The sequence below is a fragment of the Scyliorhinus canicula genome, chromosome 8 (genome assembly GCF_902713615.1).
Source record: "Scyliorhinus canicula chromosome 8, sScyCan1.1, whole genome shotgun sequence".
Taxonomy (NCBI): domain Eukaryota; kingdom Metazoa; phylum Chordata; class Chondrichthyes; order Carcharhiniformes; family Scyliorhinidae; genus Scyliorhinus; species Scyliorhinus canicula.
Genome location: NC_052153.1, coordinates 68,534,620 through 68,555,409, shown reverse-complemented (window position 1 = coordinate 68,555,409; position 20,790 = coordinate 68,534,620). Strand labels below are relative to the sequence as shown.

At 48.6% G+C, this 20,790-nt stretch overlaps 1 protein-coding gene across 1 annotated transcript in view; it reads right to left on the bottom strand.

The window, feature by feature from the left end:
- LOC119970307 (long-chain fatty acid transport protein 6-like) overlaps positions 1 to 20,790 on the bottom strand; it is a 116,998-nt gene that overhangs the window by 75,547 nt on the left and 20,661 nt on the right. Inside the window, exon 2 of the mRNA XM_038804707.1 lies at positions 17,467 to 17,676. Within this exon, the coding sequence (XP_038660635.1) occupies positions 17,467 to 17,676 (210 nt within the window). The remainder of the gene's footprint in view (positions 1 to 17,466; positions 17,677 to 20,790) is intronic.

Sequence of the window (20,790 nt, the reverse complement as noted above, 5' to 3'; positions counted from 1 at the left end):
CAGCTGGTATGTGAGCATTAGGTGCGTATCATGCATGTCTGCACCCGATACCCAGGCACCGTGCATGATGTCTCCATCCTGGCACTCGATGGTGTTAGCTCCTGGATGACAGGGGTTATCCCATCCCTGACCACCCCCCCCAACCCCCTCCGTGATACATACCTGCGCACTACAGGGTGTGGGCCCTGGATTGGCAGCAACAGCAGGTCAGGCCCTTGTGATGGGGGATGATGACAACCCGCTCTGGAATGTGCTCTGGTGCTCCGCATCGTTTGACAATGTCCCGGTTGCACTTTCCACCATCCACCTGGGTGATCTCTGCATGCGAGCTGGTCATTCCATCACATGGTCCCATCAAATCTCTGCGGTTGGCGGAGGTGGAGACTGGGAAGTGCTGGGGCTAGGACACCGGAGTGGTGTTGAGGTTGAAAGAGTGTGAGAGTGATAGGGGGTGGTTTTTTGGGGGGGTGACACACGTGTTACGGAGAACTGCAACTCAGCGAGGTCTCACTTCCTCGTCCGATGCCGACCCCCATTCTGGCGACTGCCCTTTCCTCGGGCCCGCCAACCACATCCAATGCCCTCTGCTCTGCCATGCTGAGGAGCCACAGGTCTGGTAGTCCCCCTCCAATGTTCTCCCCCTTCCGGCTGTTATGGGCGGTCATCCCCTGTGTGTGGGTCAGAATAGAAAACGCACTGTGTTAGACTGTCCGAGACATGAAGCCCAGGGGGTGGGGAGCTGATGGTTTCAGTGACTAGGGCACCTGGCCATGGAGGCCAGAACAGGAGCGGCATGTGGTGCAGGGTGGGGGTTATGGGGTGAGGGTCAGAGGTTGGTACGAGGGACACGTTGCTGCCTACTCACCCTGGTTGCCCAGAGGAGGTCATGCAGTTTCTTCCTGCACTGCTGGCCAGTCTAGATGGTGTTGCTCATTGTGCTGATGACCTTGGCCACCTGCACCCAGGCCAGGTGAATGGCAGTGGCAGGCAGTCTCCTTCCTGGGCCAGGGAACAGAGTCACCCGCCTCTCCTCCACGGTTCCTAGCAGGGTCTCGAGCTCAGTGTTTGTGAAACGGGGTGCTGCTCTCCTCGCTGCCATCTTGTTGGCTGGGATGGTGTGTATGGGGAGTGAAGTGTGTATATACGGCTGCAGTCTGTCAGCCTCCTGAGTGTCAATCGCAAACTCAGCGAATCCGGCACTGTTTCCCATTGGAATCAATTGTGTTCCACATGGCGCTAGTGTTAGCCCTTCAACGGTCGCTGAATTGCTCCTGGTGTGGTGTGGTAGTCACCACTGATATAGGTGCTTTACGGTAAGGCCCCGGTACAACAGGTACAGGGTTAGATCCCTGCCTGCTGGCTCCGCATCAGCCATTTTATCAGCTGTTGTAGGAGGCCACACGTCTCAGTGTAATAAAGCCTCGATTACATCCTACTCTTGTCTTTGCATAATTGATAGTGCATCAATTTATTACACTGAGTTTTCAAGATGGACCTCCGCATCAAGACAGATCGCCTGCAGGTGCATCCTCAAGCAGACAATGCCAAAAAGGACTTTGAACATTGGCTAGCCTGTTTCGAAGCGTACACTGGGTCTGCGCCAGACACAATTCCAGAAGCACAGAAGCTCCAGAATCTTTACAGGCGGCTGAGCTCCAACGTCTTTCCACTCGTCCAGGACGCGCTGACCTACGCAGAGGCCATGGCGATACTGAAGGAAAACTACGTTCAGCGGATTAACAAAATCTACGCCAGACATCTCCTCTCCACGCGGCGCCAACTTCCCAGTGAGTCAGTGGAAGATTTCTGGCACGCCCTTCTCGCCCTAGTTAGAGACTGTGACTGCCAGGCCGTTTCGGCCACGGAACACACGAATTTGCTGACAAGAGACGCATTTGTTACGGGCATAGGGTCTGACTACATCCACCAGTGCCTCTTAGAAGGGGCCACGTTCGACCTCGCGGCGACCAAAAAACTAGCGCTCTCACTTACGGTTGCATCACGCAACATTCAGGCCTATGCCCCCGACCGTGCGGCCCACCCTTCCTGTGCATCATGGACTCCGCAGATGGCCGCCCCATCGTGGACCCGATCAGCGACCGCCCTCAACCAACCCCACGCCTGTGGCACGCGGCAGCCAACCAACCCCGGGGGGCCCAAATGCTACTTCTGTGGGCAGTCAAAACACCCCCGACAGCACTGCCCGGCACAGAGCGCCCTCTGCAAGGCCTGTGGAAAGAAGGGACATTTCGCTGCAGTGTGCCAGGCCCGCTCAATCGCCGCTATTGTCCCGGCACCACCCACGTGCGGCCAGTAGGCGCCGCCATCTTCCCCTCCTCGGACCACGTGCGGCCAGTGGATGTCGCCATCTTGCTCGACTCGCAACACGTGCGGCCCGTGGGCACCGCCACCTTGTTCCTCCCAGGACCAATGGGCGTCGCCATCGTGCCTTCCTCACGACATGTGCAGCCCCAGGGCGCCACCATCTTGCCTCCCCCACGACACGTGTGGCTCGTGGGCGCCGCCACCTTGCCCGACTCAGGACCCCTGCCTGTCGGGAACCTCATCAGGCTGCTCATCGCCTGCAACCACCGATGACCAGCCGTGTCTCGTCTCGGCCACGATTGAACAGTCTCGACCACACAACCTCGCGACTGCTTCAACTAAAGTGAAGGTCAACGGACATGAGATCTCCTGCCTGCTGGACTCCGGGAGCACTGAGAGCTTCATTCACCCCGATATGGTAAGGCGCTGCTCCCTTGGGGTACACCCAGCCAACCAGAGAATCTCCCTGGCCTCCGTATCCCACTCCGTGGCGATTCGGGGGTACTGCATCACCACTCTCACTGTCCAGGGCGTGGAGTTCAGCAGCTTCCGCCTCTACACCCTCCCCAACCTCTGCGCTGCCTTGCTACTTGGCCTGGAATTCCAGTGCAACCTCCAGAGCCTAACCCTGAAATTCGGCGGGCCCCTACCACCCCTTACTGCGTGCGGCCTCGTGACCCTTAAGGTCAACCCACCTTTCCTTTTTGCAAACCTAACCCCAGATTGCAAACCCGTCGCCACTAGGAGCAGACGGTACAGCGCCCAGGACAGGACCTTCATCAGGTCTGAAGTCCAGCGGCTACTTCGGGAAGGCATCATCGAAGCCAGCAACAGCCCCTGGAGAGCCCAAGTGGTAGTGGTCAAAACTGGGGAGAAAAACAGGATGGTCGTGGACTACAGTCAGACCATCAATTGGTACACGCAGCTCGACGCGTACCCCCTCCCACGCAAACCTGATATGGTCAATCAGATTGCACAGTACCGGGTCTTCTCGACAGTGGACCTGAAATCTGCCTACCACCAGCTCCCCATCTGCAAGGCGGACCGCCCATACACTGCGTTCGAAGCAGACGGCTGCCTTTACCACTTTCTTAGGGTTCTCTTCAGCGTCACCAACAGGGTCTCGGTCTTCCAACGGGAGATGGGCCGAATGGTTGACCGGTACGAACTGCAGGCCACCTTCCCGTACCTGGACAATGTCACAATCTGCGGCTACGATCAGCAGGTCCATGACGCCAACCTTTCCAAATTTCTCCACACCGCCACTCTCCTCAACCTCACGTACAACAAGGAGAAGTGTGTGTTCAGCACGAACCGCTTAGCCATCCTCGGCTATGTGGTCCAGAACCGAGTTCTGGGGCCTGACCCTCATCGCATGCGCCCCCTCATGGAACTCCCCCTCCCCCACTGCCCCAAGGCCCTCCAACGATGCCTGGGGTTCTTTTCGTATTACGCCCAGTGGGTCCCAAACTATGCGGACAAGGCCCGCCCACTCACCAATCCACCGTTTTCTCACTGATGGCCGAGGCCCACCAGGCCTTCAACCGTATTAAGGCCAACATCGCCAAGGCCGCGATGCACACGGTCGACGAGACGTTACCATTCCAAATGGAGAGCGATGCTTCAGATGTCGCTCTGGCCGCCACCCTCAACTCGGCAGGCAGGCCCATGGCATTATTTTCCCGCACCCTACATGCCTCCAAAATTCGGCACTCCTCCGTCGAAAAAGAGGCCCCAGCCATCGCTGAAGCTGTGCGGCTTTGGAGGCATTAACTGGCCGGCAGGAGATTCACTCTCCTCACTGACCAACGGTCGGTTGCCTTCATGTTTAATAACACACAGCGGGGCAAGATCAAAAACGATAAAATCTTGACGTGGAGGATTGAGCTCTCCACCTACAACTACGAGATTTGTTATCGCTCCGGTAAGCTCAACGAGCCCCCCGATGCCCTATCCCGAGGTACATGTGCCAGCAGTGAACCGACTCTGGACCCTGCACGACAACCTCTGTCACCCAGGAGTCACCCGTTTTTACCATTTCATCAAGGCCCGCAATCTGCCCTACTCCATCGAGGAAGTCAGGGCTATCACCAGGGACTGCCAGGTCTGCGCGGAGTGTAAACCGCACTTCTACTGGCCAGACTGTGCGCGCCTGGTGAAGGCCTCCCGGCCCTTTGAACGCCTCAGCCTGGATTTCAAAGGGCTCCTCCCCTCCACCGACCACAACATGTACTTTCTCAGTGTGGTCGATGAATATTTCCGATTCCCCTTTGCCGTCCCATGCCCCGGCATGATGTCTGCCACCGTCATCAAAGCCCTCAACACAATCTTTGCTCTGTTCGGTTTCCCCGCCTACGTCCACAGCGACCGGGGATCCTCCTTCATGAGCGATGAGCAGCGCCAGTACCTGCACAACAGGGGCATTGCCTCGAGCAGGACGACCAGCTACAACCCCAGGGGAAACGGGCAGGTGGAGAGGGAGAATGGGACGGTCTGGAGGACCATCCAGCTGGACCTATGGACCAGAAATTTCCCGGCCTCCAGCTGGCAGGAGGTCCTCCCCGACGCACTTCACTCCATTCGGTCGCTCCTGTGCACCACGACTAATGAAACCCCCCATGAATGTCTCTTTGCCTTCCCCAGGAAGTCCACCTCTGGGGTATCGCTCCTAACGTGGCTGGCAGCTCCAGGACCCGTACTCCTCTGTAGACACGTTCGACTCCACAAGGCGGACCCGTTGGTTGAGAGGGTACAGCTACTTCACACCAACCCGCAGTACGCTTACGTAGCACCCCACCGCAGCCCCGCTCCGGGACAATCCGTCCTCCCCTTGCCCACACCCGGGGATGAAGAGATTTCGACATGCTCCCAGAGTCACCGAAGACCAAACCGCCGCCGGTGTTGCCACCAGCACTACGGCACTCTCGACGACAGATTAAGGCACCGGACCGCCTGAATTTGTAATATTTTCTGTACTTTTAAAACATAATTTCCTGTATATAGTTCTCCACCACCCCCGTCGAACTCATTTTTTAACAGGGAGTGAATGTGGTAGTCACCACTGATATATATATTGTATATAGAGGATGTTGATATAGGTGCTTTACGGTAAGGCCCCGGTACTACAGATACGGGGGTAGATCCCTGCCTGCTGGCTCCGCCCAGTAGGCGGAGTATAAATATGTGTGTTCCCTGTACAGCAGCCATTTTGTCATCTGCTGTAGGAGGCCACACAGCTCAGTGTAATAAAGCCTCGATTAGATCCTACTCTCGTCTTTGCATAATTGATAGTGCATCATGTGGCTCCAGCTGTGCTGTAATAAAAGTCCACGAACCCTGCCCCGGCGTCAACACTTAGTCTCAGGATTGGAGAATCCCGCTGGGGTTTCCTGGAACGCACCAGGAAAAACAAGGTAAGATGACACTGAGATTTCACAGGGCTGAGCAACTGCCGAGCAAGAAACCTTCTAAGCATAAGATCTGACAACTGTTTCCTTGCCCAACTGAAATGCTTTTTGCTCACAGGAGATTCTACTGAGAGAGCAATTTTGCTGCGTTGGGGATGATTTCCAATACATTGGGAGATCATTTCTCCTGCCTTGGAGTATTTTGCCTTAATCTACACTTCCCGCTTTCAACATGCAGGTCAGATTTGGAACTGCCCATAACCGCTCTACCATGGACCTCAGATGAAGAGGAAGATGGGCAGCAACATAACAACAAAACCAGGTGTAACAGCAACCTTCGGCTTATAAACCTGTCGCTCTCCAGGAGTGATGGAATGAGCAGAGGTTCAGTGTGCAGTGTTCAGAGGTGATATCCCCAATACATTGTTTACAGGCAGAGGATATTCTTCCTGGATGTGGTTGAATACATGAGGCTCAAAGTCTCCTGTCTGGTGGTTGCTGACATTTACAGCCTCCTGGGAGAAGGCGGCTGACTCAAGTGGACCAGGTGGTCAATGTCACCACTGTCCTTAGTTTCTTTGCCTCTGGCTTCATCCAGGGATCGATAAGTGATATCTGTAGAATCTCACAGTCCGCTGCCCTCAAAGGTGGCCAACATCATGTTTCTCAGGTCGGAGGCCATGGGCGGGATTCTCTGACACCCCGCCGGATGAAGCCCTCTGCACATGCGCTGGGATGACGCCAGCACACGCTGGTGCTCCCGTGCATGCGCGAACTCGCGCCGGCGGAGGCCCTTCGGCGCCGGTTAGCGTGGCGCCAAGCCCCTTCCCCACCGGCCGGCGCGGCGCAAACCACTCCGTGGCTGGCATAGCCCCTGAAGGTGCGGAATGGGGCGGCCCAACGCCGGAGTGGTTCACGCCACTCCTTCCCGCCTGAGTTGCCCACCCCGCTGATTCCCACAGACTCCCGCGCCATGGCTTTCTTTAAAATTTTGTTTCTTTTGTCTGGTCAGCTTTCCACTGCAAAGTGCTTTTAAATATTTGTGTGGTATTTATCACAAGGATAAGACCTGCATTATACCTTCCAGGCTGTATAGTTACTCACAAGTTTAGTGGGAACATTGACAGGGACTCATGTGCACGTCTCAACTGATGAGACCAGCCAGAATAATTGGGCGCTTGGATTTGTCACTCTGGCTGGTTTCCCACTGGTCCAGGGAGTCATGACTACACACATGGAGATCAAGGTGCCCCCAGATCACAAGTCTTTGTCAGCAAAAAGGGTTTCCACTCCGTCAGTGTTCAGCAATTATCCAACATCAGATTCACCATCAGGCACATTTTCATCAGATTCCCAGCAAGCTGCCATGAAGCTTCCATGATCATGAGGAATGGTGGAGTAGGCTCGAAGGGCCGAATGGCCTCCTCCTGCTCCTATTTTCTATGATTCTACGTTTCTGTATTTGTAGGTGCACCAATCCCTCTCTGCCTAAGCATTTCATAACATTGACATCTGACAATTCCATCCTCATCTTAATGCAATGAAACACCAAACTTTCACAGTGGTCCTCAATAAATGTTGTGGGGGTGTGGTGGTGGTCATTGAACAGAATATGGTCGACTAGCCATCGCCATATTGACAGCTTCAGAGGAGCTAAACCGAGTCTCTGCATATAGAGATAATGGCAGAATTAAATATCTCATACCATACAACACCCAATCATAGTGACTTGGTATCAGCAGCCACTGAAACATAGCAATGTGCACAATGGTGACTTGGAATCCTTTTAGATGATCAGTTCTAATTCATGTCACGTTCAGAGCCACACATGCTGCTATCTGATCTGATGGTTGAGTCTTCCCCTGTATACATGTACACTATGGCAGGGCCCTTGGCCTCCAAGGCCCAGAGAACATTGGGCCAAGAGTACCTAGGAGGTAGGTATACTAGTGCACGAGTCACAAAAAGCTAGTATGCAGGTACAGCAAGTAATTAAGAAGGAGACTGGAATGCTATCTTTTATTACAAGCGGAATTGAACATAAAAGTAAGGATGTTGTGCTTCAGCTGGACAAGAATTTTGTGACACCAAATCTCAAATATTGTGCGCAGCTTTGGTCTCCTTATTTAAGGAAGGATGGAAACGCTTTGCAGGTGGTTTATTGGATTGTTAAGTGGAATGAGTGTGTTGTCTAATGTGGAAAGGTTGGACAGACAGGCTGCATTTTCACTGGAGTATACAAGAGTGAGAGGTGATTTAATTTAAGTGTATAAGATCCTGAATGGATGTGACAAGGTGGACATAGAAGGATGTTTCCCCTTGTGAGCGAGTCCAGAACTAGGGGCCACTATTTTAAAATTAGGAATTTTGCCCTTTCAGGACAGAGATGAGGTGAATATTTTTTTCTGTGTATTGTGCGACTTTGGAACTCTCTGCCTCAGAAGACGGTGGAGGTAGGGTCACTGAACGGTTTAAAAGCAGAGTTAGATAAATTCTTGTGAGGCAAGGGAATCAAAGGTTATCAGTAGATGGGAAGTTAGAATTTAAAACACAAACAGATTAGCCATCTTATCAAATGGGTTTTATAAATAGGTGCATAATACAAAAGCAAGGAAGTTATGATAAACCTGTATGAAGTACTGGTTTGGAACAGTGCATCCATTCCTGGGCACCAGGCTTAATGAAGGACGTGTAAGCATTAGAAAGAGAGCAGAAAAGATTCAGGAGAATTGTTTCCCGACTGATGAACTTTATTTATATGGAAAGACAGGAGAAGCTGGACTGTTTTCTTGCAGAGAGAATATTGAGAGGATGTTTGATAGTGGTATTCAAAATCGAGAAGGGATTTGGACAGAGAAGATACAGAGAAACTGTTCCCATTGGTGGAAGGGTGGAGAACAAGAGGCACACATTTAAGGTAATTTAATGGGAATATAAGGAAAAACCTTTTTGCAACAAATAGTTAGGATCTGGAATGCAGTGCCTGAGAGTGTGGAGGAAGCAGGTTCAATCAAGGTATTCTAAAGGGGATGAAATCATTTTCTGAAAAGGAAAATGTGCATGGTTATGGGAAAAAGGCAGGGGAATGGCACTAGGTGAATTTATCTTGCCAGAACCACAACAAATAAGACAGGCCAAATGGCCCCCATCTGTGCTGTAACCATTCTGTGACTCTAAAAACCTACATAATAGAAGTACATAGAAAAATACAGCACAGAACAGGCCCTTCGGCCCATGATGTTGTGCCAAACGTTTGTCCTAGATTAAGAACAAATTAATTTACACCCCCTCATTCTACCCTAATCTATGTACCTATCCAATAGCTGCTTGAAGGTCCCTAATGTTTCTGACTCAACTACTTCCACAGGCAGTGCATTCCATGCTCCCACTACTCTCTGGGTAAACAACCTACCTCTGACATCCCCCTATATCTCCCACCATTCACCTTAAATTTATATCCCCTTGTGGCTAACCAGCTGTCTCACAAAGCAGAACAAGGCCAGCAGCACGGGTTCAATTCCCGTAACAACCTCCCCGAACAGCCTCCGGAATGTGGCGACTAGGGGCTTTTCACAGTAACTTCATTTGAAGCCTACTCGTGACAATAAGCGACTTTCATTTCATTTCATAATAGTTTGTTACACCCAGGGAAAAAGTCACTAACTGTCTACCCTATCTATTCCCCTGATCATCTTATAAACCTCTATCAAGTCGCCCCTCATTGTTCACAATTTACATTGATGATTTGGAGTTGGGGACCAAGGGCAATGTGTCCAAGTTTGCAGATGACACTAAGATGAGTGGTAAAGCGAAAAGTGCAGAGGATACTGGAAGTCTGCAGAGGGATTTGGATAGGTTAAGTGAATGGGCTCGGGTCTGGCAGATGGAATACAATGTTGACAAATGTGAGGTTATCCATTTTGGTAGGAATAACAGCAAACGGGATTATTATTTAAACGATAAAATATTAAAGCATGCCGCTGTTCAGAGAGACTTGGGTGTGCTAGTGCATGAGTCACAGAAGGTTGGTTTACAAGTGCAACAGGTGATTAAGAAGGCAAATGGAATTTTGTCCTTCATTGCTAGAGGGATGGAGTTTAAGACTAGGGAGGTTATGTTGCAATTGTATAACGTGTTAGTGCGGCCACACCTGGAGTATCGTGTTCAGTTTTGGTCTCCTTACTTGAGAAAGGACGTACTGGCGCTGGAGGGTGTGCAGAGGAGATTCACTAGGTTAATCCCAGAGCTGAAGGGGTTGGATTATGAGGAGAGGTTGAGTAGACTGGGACTGTACTCGTTGGAATTTAGAAGGATGAGGGGGGATCTTATAGAAACATTTAAAATTATGAAGGGAATAGATAGGATAGATGCGGGCAGGTTGTTTCCACTGGCGTGTGACAGCAGAACTAGGGGTCATAGCCTCAAAATAAGGGGAAGTAGATTTAGGACTGAGTTTAGGAGGAACTTCTTCACCCAAAGGGTTGTGAATCTATGGAATTCCTTGCCCAGTGAAGGAGTTGAGGCTCCTTCATTACATGTTTTTAAGGTAAAGATAGATAGTTTTTTGAAGAATAAAGGGATTAAGGGTTATGGTGTTCGGGCCGGAAAGTGGAGCTGAGTCCACAAAAGATCAGCCATGATCTAATTGAATGGCGGAGCAGGCTCGAGGGGCCAGATGGCCTACTCCTGCTCCTAGTTCTTATGTTCTTATGTTCTTCTCCATTCTAATGAGAAAAGACCTAGCACCCTCAACCTTTCTGCTTTGAATCTCATCCAAGCATGGTCCCCTTAAAGAATTTAATTGAAGTAGAATGCTGTGGGGCACTTTCTTCCCGTGCCTACATGGGTTTCCTCCAGGGGCTCTGGTGGGAGGGGCTGATTCCCTCCCACAGGGAGGGTAAACCAGGGGCTGGTTTAGCACAGTGGGCTAACCAGCTGTCTCGCAAAGCAGAACAAGGCCAGCAGCGCGGGTTCAATTCCCGTACCAGCCTCCCCGAACAGACGCCAGAATGTGGCGACTAGGGCTTTTCACAGTAACTTCATTTGAAGCCTATTTGTGACAACAAGCGAGTTTCACTTCATTTCACAGTCCAAAGATGTGCAGGTTAGGTGTATTGGCCATGCTAAATTATCCCTTGGTGTCCAAAAGGTTAGATAGGGTTACTGGGATAGATTGGAAGCGTGGTCTTGGGTGGGGTGCTCTTTCCGAGGGCCGGTGCAGACTCGATAGGCCGAATGGCATCCTTCTGCACTGTAAACAACTGCACAAAGAACTACGGGATTTTCTTAATGCTAATTATGTCAATTATGTTGCACTGATAATGAAAAATACAAAATGCTTTATAGGATTTTACTTGTTACTCTTAACTGAAATGTCTTTAGTGAAGGAACAGCACCATCTGTGCGCAAGAAATTGAAAGAAACTATAGCCAATGTTCATGATGTAGTTAAGTCAATTTAGGCAGTTGTACTTTTAAATGCTGCATTATACCGGGTCATAGAGAGTGATTGAGGGTCATAAATGTACAGAAGGCCATTTGGCCCATCAAGATCATAATGGCACACTGTAGAACAATCAGTTTGTTCCTTTCTCCACTCTATCCCCAGAAAATTTATTTTCCTTAAGAGTCTGTCCAATTTCTTTTAGAAATCATTCATAGTCTCCACTTCTACCATCTGAGGTAGCAAGTTCCAAGCCATCCCATTCTCTGCATAAAATTGTTTCTCCTCTCCACATCATCCCCACATCTCTTGCCCAAATCTTTAATTTAGCCTCCCCCAGCTCTTGTACCATCAACTAATGGGAAATGCTTTTCTTTATATGCCTTATCTAAACCTTTCCTCATTGTGAGGGGAATTGATTATAAATGTTGGGGGGGGTTATGCCTCAGTTTTACAGGGTGTTGGTGAGATTACATCTGGAGTAGTTTGTACAGTATTGGTTTCTTCATTTAAGACAAGCTGTAAGTGCTGAGAAGCAGTTTTACTAGACTAATACCAGGAATGGGCAGGTTGTATTATGAGGAAAGATTGGACAAGTTAGGTTTGTATCCACTAGTTTAGAAGAGTAAGAGACGACTTGATCAACACTTTTAAGATGCTGAGGGTATTGACAGGGTGGATGTGGAGAAGATAGATGTTCCTTCTTGTCATAGGGGTCACTGTTTGAAAATACGGGGCCACTTAGTTAAAACAGAGATGAGGAAAATTTTCACTCTCTTAGAGGGGCCGTGAGTCTCTGGAACTCTCTTCCTTAAAAGGCAGCGGAAGCAGAGTCTTTGAAGATTTTTAAGGCAGAACTAGATAGAACCTTGATTATCAAGGGGCTGAAAGGTTATCACGGAGTAGGTAGGAATGTGGGGTTGAGGTTGCAATCAGCTCAGCCATGATCTTATTGAATGGTGGAGCAGTGTTGACGGGTCGAGTAGCCTACTCCTGCTCCTAATTCACTGGTTCATATATACATATGTTAATATGTTGTACACCTCTATCAAATCTCCTCTCAATCTTCTATGCTCCCAGGAGAAGAATGCCAGCTTCTCCAACATAAGACCATAAGAAATAGGAGCAGAATTAGGCCACTTGGCCCACTGAGTCTGCTCCGCCATTCAATCATGGCTGATATTTTCTCATCCCTATTCTCCTGCCTTCTCCCCATAACCCCTGATCCCCTTATTAATCAAGAACCTATCTAGCTTTGTCTTAAATCACTCAGTGAATTGGCCTCCACAGCCTTCTGCGGCAAAGAGTTCCACAGATTCACCACCCTCTGGCTGAAAAGATTCCTCCTCATCTCTGTTTTAAAGGATCGTCCCATTAATCTGAGATGGTGTCCTCTGGTTCTAGTTTTTCCTACTAGTGGAAACATCCTCTCCACGTCCACCCTATCCAGGCCTCGCAGTATCTTGCACGTTTCAATAAGATCCCCCCTCATCCTTCAAATCTCCAGTGAGTACAGACCTAGAGTCCTCAAACGTTCCTCATGCGACAAGCTCTTAATTCCAGGGATCATTCTTGTGAACCTCCTCTGGACTCTTTCCAAGGCCAGCACATCATTTCTTAGATATAGGGCCCAAAACTGCTCACAATACTCCAAATGGGGTCTGGCCAGAGCCTTATACTGCCTCAAAAGTACATCCCCGGTCTTGTATTCTAGCCCTCATGACATGAATGTGAACATTGCATTTGCCTTCTTAACTGCCAACTGAACCTGCACATTAACCTGAAGAGAATTGTGTACAGGGACTCCCAAGTCCCTTTGTGCTTCTGCTTTCCGAAGCATTTCCCCATTTAGAAAATAGTCTATGCCTAGATTCCTCCTTCCAAAGTGCATAACCTCACACTTTTCCACATTGTATTTCATTTGCCACTTCATTCTCCACTCTCCTAGCTTTTCCAAGTCCTTCTGCAGCCCCTTGCTTCCTCAATACTACCTGTCTCTCTACAGATCTTTGTATCATCTGCAAACTTAGCAACAGTGCCTTCAGTACCTTCTTCCAGATCATTAATGTATATTGTAAAAAGTTGTGGTCCCAACACACACCCCCTGAAGCACACCACTAGCCATCCTGAAAAAGACCCCTTTATTCCCATTCTTTGCCTTCTGCCAGTCAGCCAATCATCTGTCCATGCCAGGATCTTACCCTTAACACAATGGGCTTTTAACTTATTTAACAGTCTCCTATGGGGCACCTTGTCAAAGGTCTTCTGGAAATCTAAATAAATCACGTCCACTGATTCTCCTTTGTCTAACTTGCTTGTTACCTCCTCAAAGAACTCTAACAGATTTGTCAGACACGACCTCCCTTTGACAAAGCTGTGCTGACCCAGTCCTATTTTACCATGCACTTCCAAGTGCTTCGCGATCTCATCCTTAATAACAGACTCTAAAATCTTACCAATGACTGAAGTCAGGCTAACCGGCCTATAATTTCCCGTCTTCTGCCTCCCTCCCTTCTTAAACAGTGGTGTTACATTAGTCACCTTCCTGTCCTATGGGACCCGTCCTGCCTACAATGATTCCTGAATGATCATCACTAATGCCTCCTCAGCTATCTCTTTTAGGACCCTAGGGTGTAGTCCATCCAGTCCAGGTTACTTATCCACCTTCTGACCTTTCAGTTTCCCCAGCACTTTCTCCTTAGTCACTGCACTCACCTCTGCTCCCTGGTTCCCCTGGAGCTCTGGCATCCCACTGGTGTCTTCCACCGTGAAGACTGATGCAAAGTAACTATTCAGTTCATCTGCCATTTCTTTGTTTCCTATTATTACTTCTCCAGCCAGATTTTCTAGTGGTCCAATGTCTATTTTTGCCTCTCTCGTACCTTTTCTATATTGAAAAAATCTCTTCCTATCTTCCTTTATATTACTAGCTAGCTTGCACTCGTACTTCATCTTCTCCCCCCCTTATTGCTTTTTTAGTTGTCCACTGCTCGCTTTTAAAGGCTTCCCAATCCTCTGGTTTACCACTCGTCCTCGCCACTTTGTATGCTTTTTCCTTAGCCTTTATGCTGTCATTGACTTCCCTCATCAGCCGTGGATGCCTTGTCCTGTCCTCAGCATGTTTTCTCCTCCTTGGGATGAATTTCTGCTGTGCCTCCCGAATAACCCCCAAAAACGCCTGCCGTTGCTGTTACACTGTCTTCCCTGCTAGGCTCCTTCTCCAATCAACTCTGGCCAGCTCCTCCCTCATGTCTTTGTAGTTACTCTTATTTAATTGTAATACTGTTACATCTGATTGCAGCTTCTCTGTCTCAAACTGCAGGGTAAATTCTATCATATTGTGGTCACTGCTCCCCAAGGGTTCCTTCACCTTAAGTTCCCTAATTAAGTCTGCCTCATTACACATCACCGAATCTAGAGTTGCCTGTTCCCTAGTGGGCTCTACCACAAGCTGCTCCAAAACAAAACCTCTTAAACATTCCACAAATTCCTTTTCTTGGGATCCATTACCAATGGATGATTTTCCCAATCCACCTGCATATTGAAGTCACCCATGATTATTGTGATGTTGCCTTTTTTATATGCTTTCTCTATCTCCTGATTCATTTTCTGCCCCACATCCTGACTACTGCTAGGGGGCCTGAACATAACTCCCATCGGGGTCTATTTAATTTTGCGATTCCTCAACTCTACCTACAGAGATCCTATATCGCTCCTTGCTATCGATTTAACTTAATTCCTTACTAACAATGCAACCCCGTCCCCTTTGCCCATTTGCCTGTCTTTTTTAGGACATACATCCTTGGAAGATTTAGATCCCAGCCCTCATCCCCTTGCAGCCACGTCTCTGTGATGCCACAACATCGTACCGGCCAATTTCAATGTGCGCAACAAGCTCATTTACCTTGTTCCATATACTGCGCGCATTTAGGTATAACACCCTCAATCCTGCATTGGCCAGCTCCCTTTTCACACTCTCCTCAGTCACTGTACCCTGTACTGTGGCCTTTTTGAATTTTGACTATGGCCTCACTGCCTTACACTTTCCCCCTTACTGCTTTTTGTTTCTGGCCCCGTTTTACTTCCCTCCGACTTCCTACATTGGATCCCATGCCTCTGCCACATTAGTTTAAACACTCCCCAATAGCTCTAGCAAACACCCCCCCTGGGACATCAGTTCCAGCCCTGCCCAGCTGCAGATTATCCGGTTTGTACTGGTCCCACCTCCCCCAGAACTGGTCCCAATGCCCCAGGAATGCCCTCATCCCTGGAACCATTCTGATAAATCTTCACTGCATTCTCTCTAGGATCTTCAGTCTTCTTCAAGTGCGGTGACCAGAACTGAACACACTATTCCAGTTGTTGGCTAACCAGAGCTTTATACAAGTTCAAAATAACTTCCCTGCTTTTGTACTCTATGCCTCTATGTATTTTATTTGTTGTGATTTATATAATTGAGTTGTATTCAAGCTCATCCTTTATCAGAAAATTGTTCTTCATATCTGACTATAATCATGTGAAGAGCCTTACCATGTTAATGACAGTATATAAACGCAAGATGTTTTTGTTGTTGTAATCTTATGCAAAGGAGACATGCAACCTTCCGTCGCTCATCTTTTTCTTAAGAGTGAAATATCCATTAACCCAGTCACTGGTGATCCAGAATGTTCCCACTCCCGTAAAAATTAAATGCACTGGGCGCGATTCTCCCAAACAGGGAGAAATCGTAAGGCTGGCATCAAAAACGGGCGGGTTTGACGCCAGCCTCCCCCCCCCCCCCCCCCCCCCCCCCGATTCTGGTCCCCGGTCGGGGCTAGCATGCCGCGGCCGTGAACTCCGGCATCGCGGGCTTAACGAATTTCGTTAAGCCCGCTTGCCAGAGTTTGCGACGGCTGACCCGTCACATGACGTCAGCCGCGCATGCGCGGATTGGAAGACTCCAACCCGCGCATGCGCGGATGACGTCATCGTGCATTTGCGTGAAACCCGCGCATGCGCGGGCCGGGATGCCCCTCAGCCGCCCCGCGAATGGATACAGCGGGGCGGCGGAAGGACAAAGAGTGCACGGGAATCGGACCCGCTGCCCGCGATCGGTGCCCACCGATCGCGGGCCCATGGCAACCTTGGCACAGCCGTGGTACTGCCGTGCCAATCGGTGCCATGGTTGCCAAGATCCGAACTTTACGGCCGTTTTTACGAACGGTCAGACCAGGTGTGTTTGACGTTCCTAAAAACGGTCGTAAAGGGCTTGGACTTCGGCCCATCGGCCAGCTGAGAATCGCTGCTCGCTGTAAAAAAACGGCGGCAGCGATTCGTGTCAGGAGTCGGGCGTGGGGGGGGGGGGGGGGGAGAATAGCGGGAGGGCGTCAGACTAGCGTGGCCGTAAAAATTTACGACCCCCGCTATTCTCCGCACCGTCGTGAGTGCGGAGAATTTCGCCCAATATTTTTTGAATTCTTCCACAGACTTGTCTCACTATTCTTGGAAAGCTCTTCCAGCCTTAGCTTCTCTTGATACCTTTAGTACATCTCCCCCACCAACCCTCCAATGTCATAGAATCATAGAATTTATAGTGCAGAAGGAAGCCATTTGCCCATCGAGTCTGCACTGGTCCTTGGAAAGAGCACCCTACCTAAGCCCATGCCTCCACTCTATCCCCATAACCCAACAACCACACCCAACCTTTTTTGGACACTAAGGGGAAATTTGGCATGGCCAATTCACCTATCCTGCACAACTTTTGGACTGTGGGAGGAAACAGAACACCGGGAGGAAACAGAACACCCGGAGGAAACCGACGCAGACACGGGGAGAACATGCAGACTTTGCACAGGCAGTGACCCAAGCGGGAATCAAACCTGGGACCCGGGCACTCTGAAGCAACAGTGCTAACCTTCACCACATCTAGAGCAGCAAAACCTTCAACAACTTTAACGTTCCCTGGAATTCTCTCCCTGCTCCTCTCCACTTCTCCTTACCCAGAATTGAGTAGCTTTTCTTTTTGACCAAACAATTTGTTACCTGTACCAATTTCTTAATCATGGCTTAGTGTCTATTATCTGAACCATTTCCATTGGTCTTTCTCTTTTCTTGGAAATAAATATCTTGGGGAATTTTATTTAAGTCAAAGGTGCAAAACAGATTCAAGTCATAGTACTGTAATGTGGAAAGGGGATACATCATTTTTCATTCTTCAAATATAGTTATCTCTAAAGAACCAATTAAGACCATATACCATAAGTCAGGAGCACAATTACGCCAAGGAAGAAAACGGAAACAGAATCCTAAATACCTGTTGTGCCTGAAGTGAATATATAGAGGAAGGTGGACTTTAAGTGGATTGTAGATTTCCACGATGCTGGCACAGGACTGTCTGGTGCTTCTTCTACTTTATCTGCGAGGGTATTCACCCCGTGGAGAGTACAACCTTTCCCCATAACCCAAACAGATATATTATTCTCCTGAATATTGGCCAGAATGTCCTCCACAACATCAACTAGATCTGCAAGGAATAAAAAACACAAGTTTATTCAGTTGAAAATCAAACATCACAAGCTCTAAAGAGTATTGTTTACTTACAAAATAATAAATGAGCATAGGCAGTAAATTTAGAATCATGGAATAGGAGAGCTGGGAAAGAAGCTGTTCTGCCCATCATGTCTATGCCAGCTCTTTAATAAAACAATGGAACTAGTCCCCCTTCCCAAATCTTCCCTTATAATCGCTGCAATATTTCAGTTTCAACTTTTCAAAGCTTTTTCTAATTTGTTCTTGGAATGTGGGTGCCATGAATATGGGTGCCATGGGCAAGACCAGCATTTATTACCCATCTGCAATTGCCCTCGAGAAGGTAGTGGTGAATTGCCTTCTGAAATCGCTGCAGACCACTTCTAACCTTATGTTGTAGTAGTAAAAATGTTTGAACCAAAGACACTACCCTTGGAATGAGCCGAGTGGTCTCCAACAACCAAAACTATCTTCCTTCTGGCTAGTAAGGCCCAACTAGTTTAAAGCTTCCCCCAACCCAATTCCTGATTCACACTGACTCTAATTTTGGGCTCGGGTTACTTGATGCCATATTCGATCACATGCAGCCTTGATGTCAAGGAAGTCGCTCTAACTTCAACCTCTAAAATTCAATTATATTTTTCCATAATTGGACCATGGTTGTAATGAGTTCTAGTATGGAGTAGCCCTGACAGAACGCAAATTGAGCATGGATGAGCAGATTGTTGCTGAATACATGCTCTTTGATAGCACTGTCGATGACATCTTCCATCAGTATATTTTTATGTTCTAGAACATAGAACAGTACAGCACAGAACAGGCCCTTCAGCCCTCGATGTTGTGCCGAGCAATGATCACCCTACTCAAACCCACGTATCCACCCTAATACCCGTAGCCCAACAACCCCCCCCCTTAACCTTACATTTTAGGACACTACGGGCAATTTAGCATGGCCAATCCACCTAACCCGCACATCTTTGGACTCATTTGGACATCTTTGAACATCACTTTGCTGATGATTGGGAGGAGACTGATGGGGCACTAATTGACCAGACTGAATTTGTCCTGCTTTTTGCTGGGCAATTTTCCAATTTTTTGGGGAGACATAAGTGTTGTTGCAATGATGGAGCAGCTCAGGATTGAAGCAGCTGGGAGCGAAGTATAGGCTGGAGCAGGGGAAAATATATAGATACATGCAGGTTCGAGACTTTGCCAGAAAGGAGATAGAGCTTCCCAGTAGAGTCGGCTTCCACATTGCTGGAGGAGGTGCTGACGACAGGGGGACTGGAGAAGGGGGTAGTATCGGCAGTTTACGGGGCTATTTTGGAGGAGGAGAAGGTGCTGCTCGAAAGGATCAAGGCAAAGTCCGAGGAAGAATTGGGAGAGGATATGGAGGAGGGTTTCTGGTGCGTGGTGCTTTCACCTCGTGTGTGAGGTTGGAGCTGATACAGCTGAAGGTGGTGTATAGAGCGCACCTTACAGGGGCGAGGATGAGCCGGTTCTTTGTGGGGGTAGAAGGTGTGTGTGAACATTGCGGAGGGGGGGGGGGGGGGGGGGGGGGGGGGTTCGCAAACCACGTTCATATGTTTTGGTCCTGTCCAAAGCTGGAGGATTACTGGAAGGAGGTGTTTAGGATAATCTCTAAAGTGGTGCACATGAAACTGGACCCAGGCTCCCGTGATGCCATATTTGGGGTATCGGATCGGCCAGGGTTGGAAACGGACACGGAGACAGATGTTGTAGCCTTCACCTCGTTGATCGCCCGAAGGCAGATCCTGTTAGGGTGGAGATCAACCTGTCTATCCTGTGCCCTGGCATGGCGGGGGGACCTGCTAGAATTCTTAACGCTTGAAAAGGTCAAATTTGAACTGAAGAGAAGGATGGAGGGATTCTACAATTCATGGGTGAAATTCATTGGATTATTCATTAATTGGATCACATTGAACATTAGTGGGGTTGGGGGCTGGGAGGGTTGGGGGGAGGGGGATTGTATGTGTTAATAGTGATTATGGGTGATTCCTGATTCCTTTTTGTGATTTGTTTATGTTAACATGCGGGCTAATGTTTGGGGATTTGGTGGGAGGATGGGATCGTTGTTATTGATTTGGGGATTGACATTGCATTCGTTACTGATTATTGTTGGGTGTAAATTTGGGAGAAAATGTGAAAAAGGAGAATAAAAAATACTTTTAAAAATGATGGAGCAGCTTAGCTAAAGGTGTGGCTAGTTTTGGAGCACAAGTGTTCAAAGCTATAGCCAGGATGTTGTCAGGACCCACTGCCTTTGCTGTATCCAGTGCCTTCAACTGTTTTGTGATATCATGTAGAATGACTTGGTTGAATGAATTGGTTAAAGACTGGTATCCATGATGGTGGGGACCTCAGGACTGAACACTTTTGCCTGAAGATGTTTGCAAGTGTTTCACCCTTGTCCTTTGCACTGGATGCTGGACTTACCCATCATTGAAGATAGGGGTGCTTTTTGGAGTTGCCTCCTCCAGTTAGTTATTTAACTGTCGACCACCATTCATGCCTGGATGTGCAAGAACCTCAATATGATCCACTCATTGTGTAATTGCTTCATTTCATCTATAACATACTGCATCCGCTGTTTCTACATGCATGTAGTCCTGTGTTGTAGCTTCACCAAGTTGACATCTCATATTTTCAGATACTGCAGGTGCTGCTCTGGCATAACCTCCTGCACTCTTCCTTGAACCAGGGTAATCCCCTGGTTTGATGGTAATGATAAGAATGTGAAAGATATGCTGGGCCATGAGGTTACACATTGCGGTTGAATACAATTCTGTTTCTGCTGATGGCCCAAAGCGCTTCATTTTGATCTTTTCTCAGTCGATCTCATTTAGCACATTGTGGTTGCGCTACACAAAACGATGGAGGCTGAATTCCATGTGAAGGCTTAACTTTGTCTCCATAAGGATTGTGAGGTGGACCTTCCTTCCTATACCGTCATGGACACATTCATCTGTGACAGGTAGATTAATGAAGACAAGATCGAGTACTTAGTTCCCTCTTGTTGGTTCTCTTACTCCTGTGCAGGTTCAGTCTGGCAGGAATGTCCATTCAAGGCTTAGTCAGCCAATTCAGT